General features: G+C 66.1%; 1 protein-coding gene across 1 annotated transcript in view; it reads left to right on the forward strand.

Moving 5' to 3' along the window:
• EEFSEC (eukaryotic elongation factor, selenocysteine-tRNA specific) overlaps positions 1-9,369 on the forward strand; it is a 148,897-nt gene extending 139,528 nt beyond the window's left edge. Inside the window, exon 7 of the mRNA XM_065885678.1 lies at positions 9,105-9,369. Within this exon, the coding sequence (XP_065741750.1) occupies positions 9,105-9,277 (173 nt within the window). The 3' untranslated portion in view covers positions 9,278-9,369. The remainder of the gene's footprint in view (positions 1-9,104) is intronic.
• Positions 9,370-9,771: the final 402 nt, after the last annotated feature.

A 9,771-nucleotide genomic window follows, 5' to 3' on the forward strand; every position in this document is an offset into this window, starting at 1 on the left:
TGCTGTGATCCGCATGTGTCATGCTGGCGCAGAGACAGCCACGGACACCAGCTCAGGTCCACTGGCACTGTCGTCCCCACCCCGGGCCCAGGCCCCTGAGGGCAGAGAGACGCCTGGTTGGAGCTGCTCTGAGCTGAGGCTGGGCCCTCCTCAGACTCGGGGACAGGCTCCCACATGTAGCATACGCCCTGCCCCCCAGCCGCAACGAGAGAGCTGAGCCACAGACAGACTAAATCCCGCGCAGGGCAGAGCCTGGGAGGGCGTTTTGGAAGGAGGGGGACACGTGCCGGTGGGTGAGGGTCCATGCCAGCCCGTCAGCAGTCGCGGGGGGCAGGGCCGAGCCAGGCGGGTGCTCCGTCCCCATTGCGCCTTCGGGGAGCCCCGGGACAAGGACAGTGCAAGTGGTGGGGAGGGGAAGGAGCAGAACGCGGTGAGAATCGGGCGGTGATGCCGCCTGCAGCACCTGCTCTGTGCCTGGCCCTGCACTGCGGGCTGGGGACCCACGTGGCCACGTGGGCGTGAGGGCTGCCATGGAGGGAGCCGGCGCAGGGCTGTCGCGCTGGTACCTGGTGGACACACGGCAGACGGCTGTCGAACGGATGACATAGTGATGCAGTAGCGTCGAGCCAGCCTCGGCGGCACGCTGGTGTTGGTCGGTCAGGGGGCAGTCAGCCCTCACACCTGCCTCCCCTGAGCCCGCCCGGCGCTCGCGGGCCCAGCTCTGCCTGTGAGGGGCTGTGCCTGCGCTCGCGGTCCCGCGTGCCCGTGCAGGGTGGGCAGCCGCGCTCGCCCCGGCTGCAGGCTGCAGGTCAGGGAGCGGTAAACTGCCGGAGCCTGCGGCTGTTGAAGCAAGAGTGTGGACGGGGACCAGAGGCTCGCCCCCCACCCTTCCCTGTCACCGGAGAGGACCGCCAGCCCTGGCGCCGCCGCTCCCAGCGCACTGGAAACGGGGCTGATATGTAATCACGCTGCTGCACACGGGCCCTGGGAGGCGACTGCTCCCCGGACCTTTGTGCCCCTTCGTGATTCTGGGTGAGGGCTTTTTTCCCCGAGTCATAAAAAGGACATTTTTAATATGTGGAATTTTTTTTTTTTAGGAAAAGCAATATGAGGAAGACTTTTATTGTCAGTAAGCTCTACGTTTTACACCAGTTATCTTGGTTTCTGCCCTGGGTATTTTAATTGAAGATTAACTGCTGTTAAAGAGTGTACGCATTTAGGGAGTGTTTGCAGTGTTAAAATTCAGCTTCCTCACTGTGGGGACAGTGTCCTTGGGGCCACCGGGACCCGTGCCCTCCCTCGCCAGCCTCCAGGGGGGGTCCGTGGAGGAGGCCCCGGCAGGAGGGGTGAGTCCTTGCAGTCCGTGGGGGCAGATCGGGCGTCCAGGAGCAGCGTGGGCTCCTGAAGGCAGGGCCCTCACGTACCTCAGCCCCGAATCCCTCGTCCCGAGCCAGGAGGACGCCTCTGCTTGAGAGCAGGCCGGTAAGGCCACCACGTCCGCACCGGGCTGTGGGCTCGGAGCTGCATCCCCGAATACTGAGGGCTTAGGTCACTTCTCTGCCGCTAGCCGCGTGACCTTGGGTGAGTCCTTCACGGCCCTGGGCCTCAGCTTCCGCCTCTGGATGGTGGCACAGACAGCATACCTTCCTCGTGAGAGGCGAGGCACACAGAGTGCTTCTCTCCTCCTTCCTGGGCCAGGGTCTGGGATCCAGGCTCTGCCCTGGGAGAGCCTTGGTCGGTTAGGGGTGAGGTCGCGGGCCAGGCCCAGGCCCGGGTGCAGGGCCCTGGAGCTCAGCCCACTGCGTCTTGGCTGTGACCTCGCGCTCGCTGCTGACGACCTCGTGCCGGCTTCCTTGTGTGCAGAGTCCCCCCGGGACACGGTGTGAGGTCGAGGGCCCTGCTGTCCTGAGGCACCGGGAACAGTGCCTGCACGTGGTTGGGGCCCCATGGACGTTAGCCGGGGTCACTGTCGGGGTCCTCGTGACCGTGGAGAGCTGGCTGTGCCCATCCTCTGGCCGTCTGCGCCAGGTGTGCCTCACGGAAGATGGTCTCTGCCCTTCACACCCACCTGCCGCCCGCCCGCCGTGGAGTCCACCTTCAGCATCTGTGGGAGTCCCAGCAGTCCCGTTGAGACCCAGAGCACGGAGGCACTGAGGCCTCGTCCCTGGAAGTACCTGGAGACAGTCCCCATGGGGCCGGCCCACGCTGCCCGGGCAGGGCACCCCCAGTCGTTCCCCTGCCTTGTGCCCTTTCCTCCCCACCCCTGTGCCCCGCCTGGCCCTTCAGCTGTGCACCCAGCGAGAAGCAGCAGGGTGCTGGGCTGGCCAGGCCCGAGCCAGGCGGCGGAGGGCGTGGCTTTGTAAGGCCATGGGCCTGACTAGCTGTGTGACCTGGACAGTCACCTCCCGTGCCTGGAAAGGACACCCGGAGGCTTGCAGGAGACGCTGAATGCTCCTGGCTGGGCGGCGTGTCGAGGAGAGCGCCAGCTAAGTGGTCGCGGTGACGGTGGTGGCAGGGGCGACCTGGCCGGGCCCAGGCCCCGTGCTCCAGGCGGCCTTCCGTGCCCGGAGACTTGGTCAGACCTCAGCCCGAGGGCTAGCCGGAAGGGCTCCCCCGAGCACTGCCACTGAGGCAGGGCAGCGCCGGCCTCGGGTCGCGGTCAGCAGGGTCCCACCCTGCCCGGCCAGCCCTCACTCCTGGGGCACGTAGCTCATCCCCTGTGGGCAGTCGCCCCCCCCGGGACCGTCTGCTCGCACCTGTCCAGCGTCCAGGTCCCCACGTGCCGAGGGGGCCAGCGCGTTCTGCCTCCCCCACTGCCTGGCTCGGCTGTCAGCTGTGGGAGGGTGACGGGAGCCAGGCGGACAGGTGGGCGGCTCTGATTCCCAGGGCGTGGGCGCTGCCGGGGCCCCGCCCTGGCAGATGAGACAGGGCAGGTGTGCCAGGTGGCCAGGGTCCCCCTTCCTGGAAATGCTGGCATGGCTGCAGGCTGCACCCCGTCTCCTGGGCACACAGGTTCTGGACGTGGGACAGTGTAGAGGGCCTCAGTGGTCCTGGAGGAGGGAGGCCTGGAAGGCTTCAGAGGAGCCAGAGCCGTACGCTAAGCTCCGCTGAGACGCGAGCAGGGGTGGGGTTTGCCAGGTGGACAGGCCTCGTGGACACCTCAGGCTGAGGGGGCACCGGTGTAGAGCCAGGGCGGGGCGGGGGCGCGTGGGTGAGTGAGGAAGCACGGGGTGTGCCGGAGGCGCTTGGCGAGGTCCTGGTTAGAGGAATTTGGACACCTGCCTGAGGAACGGCTGGAGGTTTCTGAGCCGAGAGGGATGATCAGGTCTTTGTTCTGGAAGGATCTCTGGCAGCCGACCCAAGGCCAGATCAGAAGAGAGAGCTGGCAAGAGGGCCTGGAGGCTCCTGCCAGGAGGCCAGTGCAGGGCCTGGTCCTGCGGGGCCTGTGGGGTGCCGAGGCAGGGGTCCTGGGGGATGCCGCGCCCCGGGAGCAGCCCTGGCTGAGAGGTGGTGAGCCCTGGCTGCCCCGAGCACCTGCCCCAGTGGCCCCCCGCCCCCCAGCCACCTGAGGGGGTGTGGCCCCAGCCCGAGTAGGTGGCACGCCTGCCCTGGGCCGAGGAGCAGTGGGAGCCGACGCTGGACGGCGTGGGGCTCGTCACAACCCCCAGCAGCCCCGCACCAGCTGCACCCCTTCCAAGTGACAAGGGATGCTCCTGTCCCTGGGCCGCCACCCTGTAGGTGAGCCTCTGATTCTCAAGACCAAGTCATTTCCTGTTTCAGAATCGCTTTGTTTCTTGCCTTAAAACAAAATCCTTCCTTCCACACAACGCCCTGGTTTTCACTCCCCGCACGCCCCCAGTCTCCAAAGCCTTGGCTGCCTTATAATTTCAATCTACATGGGGTGGGAAAGATTTCTGCAAAAGGCCCTTTTTTGTTTTTGAAGAATTCATCATTGCTGGTAAGAAGCTTAATATAAATTAAAGGAGGGATTAAGCAACATTAAGACATCAAAACGGGGGCGCAGGCGCCCACCGCCTCGTCCCCGCCCGTCAAAGGGGCCGCGTGGAGCCCGTGGAGTGTGCGTGAAGGCCTCAGACGGGGCCAGCTCCAAGGAAGGGCCTGTCTGTCGCCCGCCTCTCCTAATTCCCTTTGTTGCGGGGACAGCGGAGCACACGTCTGATAAAAACTTAATCACCTTATCTTTTTAAAGCAAATTGCATCTTTGTTTACATATGGGATCCATAGCAGGAAGAGAAAGGAGGGAACACCAGGCAGCTGTCCGCCCCCCAGCCAGCCACGCTCCAGGCTCCCGAGGATGAGCACGGCAAACCAGGCCTGCAAAGCCATGGCAGGGGTTCCAAAGCTGCCGTCACCCCAAAAGACCCCAAAGTTAAGGAGGTTCAGCAGGAAGGGAGCCGACCGGTGGCCCGGCTGCCCGAGCGGCCAGTCCTCGCGCCAGCTCTGGTCGCCAACCCGGCTCTCCCTAACCCGCTAGGCCTGCCCCGTACCGCACTCGCCTCTGGGCGTTTTGCTGAGAACCAGGCTGCCTGTCCTCCTTGGGCCTCTCCGCCGTGCCGGCTCCATCAGAGCCAAGCTCAGCCCAGGCCCAGCTTGAGGGACCTCAGCCACACTGCCCCCAGGGCGGGCATCCAGTCCAGAGTCGGCTGTGGCTGAATTCAAGGCCCTTCATGACCATCCAGCCCCCAGCCCAGCTGCTGGCTGTGCCCCTCTGTGCTCCTCAGCCACCCGTCATCCCCGGGATGCTGACCCCCCAAAGGGCCCCCCTGTGCCCCGGCTCCCTCCCCGCCCTGCATTTCTGCTCCCTCCAAAGCTGCGTGCTGCGGGAGGGGGCGTGCTGGAATGGCGGGAACTGGCACAGCTCTGAGGGGCCACCGCGGGGGCCGGTGACCCCGAGCTGCCTGCAGGGCTCGGTTCCCCCTGGAGGGTGCAAGCCGCCCACCAGCGTGGAGACCGCTCTTGCAGTCAGGCCCCCAACATGAAAGCAACGCCAGCAGTTGGAGGCAATTTGCCGGCTTTGATGGCCGTGTCAGGGCGGCACCCAAGGCCAGGGCTTGGGAAACAGCGCGCTGCCCGCATTCTTCCCTGATTACCCGAGCCCGAGCCAGGGCCCAGCAGCCTCCAGCCCATTGTGCCTTTGTGTGGAGCTGGCGCTCGGTGAGAAAGGCCAGCCCGGCCCTGGGAGAGTGTCCCCAAGGGAAGCCACGGGTAGCAGCGTCACCCCCAGGGTCAGGCCAGCCCTCCCCACCACATCCTGGGGTCTGGGCTGGTCGGGGGGTGGAGCGGGGCCGCTGGGCTCCAAGAATCCTGAGGGTTAGGGAGAAAAAGCAGGGACGCCTGTGAGCCCCGTGGGATCACGGGGACAGCGTGAACTTGAAACCTGCAGCAACTCTACCCTCATGCCCACCCCACCAGGCTCCAGGTCACGTGGGGCAGGGGGCCTGCTCTCTAGACCCAGCTCCTCCCTGGGCCGCAGGCATGCAGACGAGTTTTTCTGGTCCTGGAGGCACAGCTCTGCTGGTGGGTTTCCCTTCCTCGCCCTGCACAGCCACTCGAGACCCCACTCATTCTCTGCGTCTTCGTCCAGCAAATCCTCCCTGTACCCGCAGGCCAGGCCCTGTGCCTGGGCCCTAACTCCCACACAGGCCGCTGGGGAGCAGACACAAAGCAAAACTCCTGCGAAATGGGGCTCCAGCAGTGATCCCGCCAGCCAGGGCAGGGGCGGGGAAGCCTTCCCGTGGGGCAGTGGCTGAGTAGGAGTTGGCCGGACAGAGAGGGCCGGGGAGAGTGTTCCAGGTGAACGGAGCAGGTTCAGAGGCTCTGCTTTACGTCTGCTGGCTGGAGCAGGGAGCCCGTGATGTGGCAGAGTATACAGGGAGGCACCCGCTGGGTGACACTCAGGACCTTGGATGCCAAGTAAGAGGAGAGACTCTGTCCCGTGGGTGGAACCAAGCCGGGACAGCCACGCGTGCCGCAGCGCGGCCCCTCCGCCCCTGGGGGTGGGACTAGGGAGAAGACCAGCACAGTGGTCCCCCAGGGCAGCGCCACGGAGGCCTCCTGTGCGGGGCCAGGAGGCAGGGATGCAGAGCAGGGATGCTTGATGCAACAGCGGCAGCAGAATCCGTGGCCTCCCTGGGGGCGAGCAAGGGCCTGAGACCCTCCCTGTCTGGGCTCCCACGGGCCCAGCACACGGGGCACCTCGTGGACACGGTTAGCCCAGAGCCCCGGCCCTGCAGCCCCACCAGCACGTGGCCATATGTGCTCTCTGTTCTCGCGCACCATGCCCACCCCGCCCAGGACTTGGCGCTCAGGCTCTCTGCCTGCAGACCCTCACCCGGCATCTCCATGTGGCCGGCCCCTGATCTCCAGCCCCAGGTTCCCCCGGTCCCGCCCCGGTTCTTCCTGGAGAAGCTAGCCCTCGGCGTTATTTCCCTGGTGGCCCTGGTGGCTGTCTGCCTACCTTGCTGCCTTGTTTACTGCCTGCCCCTTCTCGGGCCAAACCCTGGCGGGCAGGCCCACCATCGTCTCCCAGGCCTGGAGAATTCTGTGAAGGTTTTCAGGCAATGACCACCCGACACCCTGACCTGCCCTCACTTCACACCACTTGCCACTTGGCTGAGGGGAAAGGCCACCACACAACAAGGTGGCTCCCAGTGGCATCGCCACGCATCCCCACAGCCTGGCTGCCCCAGCAGACGGTCTCGGCTGGTCGGCATTCAGGCCACCCCATAACGGAGCAGAGGGAAACAAGGCGGCCATCTCAGAAAAACAATTAAATGGCCTCGTCCTCGCCAGCGCCAGATAGATTTTCCAGCTCTGCCTGCTTTGGGCCGCGCGAGGTATGCGCTCTGTGTAACGAGAGCCATCGCGGGCGAGATGGACCGCCGATTGGGCCACGCCTGTCTCCCCAGCCCGGCGCAGACGCCGGGGAGCCCCGCGCCTCTTCAGCCATCAGACCTCCTGGCACCAGAGGGGGACGGGCTGCCCGTGCATTTGTCAGGGTCTGGTGCCAGCCGCCTCCTTGCAGAAGGAAGGCCGGGGAGTCAGACATACCTGCAGGACTGGCACTGGCCTGAGGGCTGCCCCGGGGCCTTTCCCACGCCCCACGCCCGACCCCAGCGGCGGGCGTGCGGCCTTCGATCTGACACCAGGCTGCCCAGCAGGAGGGAGGCTCCCCTTGGCCCCAGCATCCTGGAGCCCCGTCAGCCGAGGGCCCCGCCTCCCCAGGGAACGCAGGCTTTGAGGTGGGCGGTGGAGAGGGAGACCGAGTCCCTCGTGCAGCGAGCAGGGCCATCCCCGCTGACTCTACGGTTGTCCCTTGAACCAGCCTCCTGGTCACCTTTCTAAACATCCAGCAGCTGCAGGGCCAATACCCAGTGCTCTCCCGGTCTTGCTTCCTCTGCAGAGCCATTGTCCAGAGCCTGTTTCGGGTGGACACCCCGAGCGGTGGGCTGGGTGGCAGCAGTCCACATTTGCCACCAGATCTGGACCAGAGTTCAAATCCTGGCTCTTCCCAGCTGACTGTTGGGCCTCACATGAGGCACCGCCCTCCTCAGGGCTCCGTTCTCCGCAAGTGCGTGGAGGGACCGGGGGACGGGACGGCCAGGGTCCTCCCTGCACTGAAGCGCAACGTGAGCTTCCGCTGGCCCCTCTTCTCGGGAGCAAGCCAGCGCCCAGGCGAGACTGGGCCCGGGAGGACACCCCTCACGTGACGGGAGAGGCACAGTAGGTGCACCGGGTGTGCAGGGGGCGATCCACCGCCCCGTGCCCATCCCAACTTCCCACCGGCTCCGGACACCCAGCCGTTAGGCCTCCTGGCCAGTGGAGCCTCTGTATGTGGATTAGAAGTGAGTGCCCTCTCTGGGGACACGGCGGCCTGCCAGGACCCTCGTTTGGCGAGCGGGTGTGGGCGGGTGCCCCTCACTAGGATGTGGAGTCTGCACACCTCCTGGCCCATCCAGGCTCACCCTCACCCCAGCCCTGCCAGCCTGCTCCCAGCAGGTTGTGGGACTCACAGAGGGGGAGCGGCTTGTTCTGGGGTGCCAGCTGGTGCAGAGCTAGTCTGGGGCCTGGCCCGAGCCTCGGCCCATACGCTCGGGGTAGCCAAGTAGTCTCACCCTGGCCGGCAGCCCACGGAGAGACCACCTTGTGCCGCCCCCGAGCGGACGCCTCGTAAAGACAAGCCCCAGAGAAGGGGGCACAGCAGCCTGGTGTTGGACGAGGGGAAGAGTGTCCCAGGCAGAAGGAACGGCATAGACAGAGGGGAGCCCGGGGACGGTCGTGGGTTCCTCAAGGCTGCCGGGAAAGCACGAAAGCAGTGGATGATGGGGCTGGAAGGGTCAGGTGGGCGTTAGGGTGTCAGCAGGAAGCAGATTTCTGCTCAGTCGTTCGGCTGGAGGGAGTGGACAGAGGGTCTGTACCGAGGCGTGGGTGCTTAAAGGAGCCAGTGAGCCGTGGGGGCCGCTCCACCCCCGCCTGGGGTTAGGGGGACAGCGTCTGCCAGCGCCCAGGGAGGAGGACCCCAACAGGAGCTCTGGCCAAAGAGAGTGGGACCGTCACCCCACTTCTCCCTCCCTCCGCCCTCCGATCCACTGAGGTCCTTTGGCAGAACTGTGATGCCGTCTGCAGAGGTCACCACCCGGGCACACAGCAGGGCAGGGAGAGCATCTCCGGGGGCTGTTGGAGAGTGCCGAGCCCGGGGGGCCTCAAGTGCCAAGTCTCAGGGTTGAGACTTAGGACGAATGCGCCGGGAACGGCGGGGCCGCTTAGAGCACCGAGAGCGGGGCGGCCCACAGGGGCCTGAGTGCTGGGTGGGTGGGCGGGCAGGGGACCGGGAGAGCCAGGTGGGAGCCATGCTGAGCTCCAAGCCAGCCGGGCTGGTGGCGTGGACCAGTGCGGCGAGGGGCCCGGAATGCTGGTTGGGGAGGCAGGGGGGCGAGCCCAAGGTGGCACTGGGGTCCCGGCTCCGCCACAGAGGGTGTAGGGGCGTTGCTGAGTCGCGGGGCACGATGGAGCTGGGGCAGCACACGTGCCGTCTATGGTGGCGGGTGGCAGAGTGACAGGCTCTCCCTCTGTGCCTCACGCAGGTGGCCTCAGCCCCGAGTCCAAGAAGATCTTGACACCCACCCTCAAGAAGCGGGGCCGCGCCGGCCGAGGGGAGGAGGCCGGGCAGCCAGAGCCTGTCCAGCACGTGGCTCTCAGTTTGTCTTTCAAGCGCTACGTCTTCGACACCCACAAGCGCATGGTCCAGTCTCCCTGAGTGCCCGCCGGCCGCCCCAGGGCACCTTGCCCAGGCCCGGGGGCCACCGTGCCACATGTGCCTCCACCTCCAGGCCCTCCCCGGAGCCCTCGCACCCCCCCTCCAGGGGACAGCACCGTGCAGGAATGGGCTTCGGCTCCACAGCTGGTGGCCGGTGTCCCCCAGGCTGCCCGGCTGGCGGCCAGCGCTTGCCAGTCGCAAATAAATGCCCCGTGGTGCCGCCCGTTCTGCTGGTCTCTGTGATTTCCTGGGGTCCCCCCACCCTCCCAGATCTGTTCCCAAGGGCGAGGTCGGGAATTGCCAGGGATCCTGCCGAGAGCAGCGCTAGGGGAGGGACCCATTGGGCTGAGGGGGTCCACAAAGTGTCAGGCCCTTAGGTCAGGCTCGGTGGCCCCTCGGGCCTCCTGGGCCTTGAGAGAGTCCGGGAGTCCTTGGGCAGCCGAGTCCAGGAAGGGTGCCCAGGGGTGTCTGGGAGCAGCGGGTGCCAGGCCAGT

This window comes from Phocoena phocoena, chromosome 10, assembly GCF_963924675.1.
Source record: "Phocoena phocoena chromosome 10, mPhoPho1.1, whole genome shotgun sequence".
Taxonomy (NCBI): Eukaryota; Metazoa; Chordata; class Mammalia; order Artiodactyla; family Phocoenidae; genus Phocoena; species Phocoena phocoena.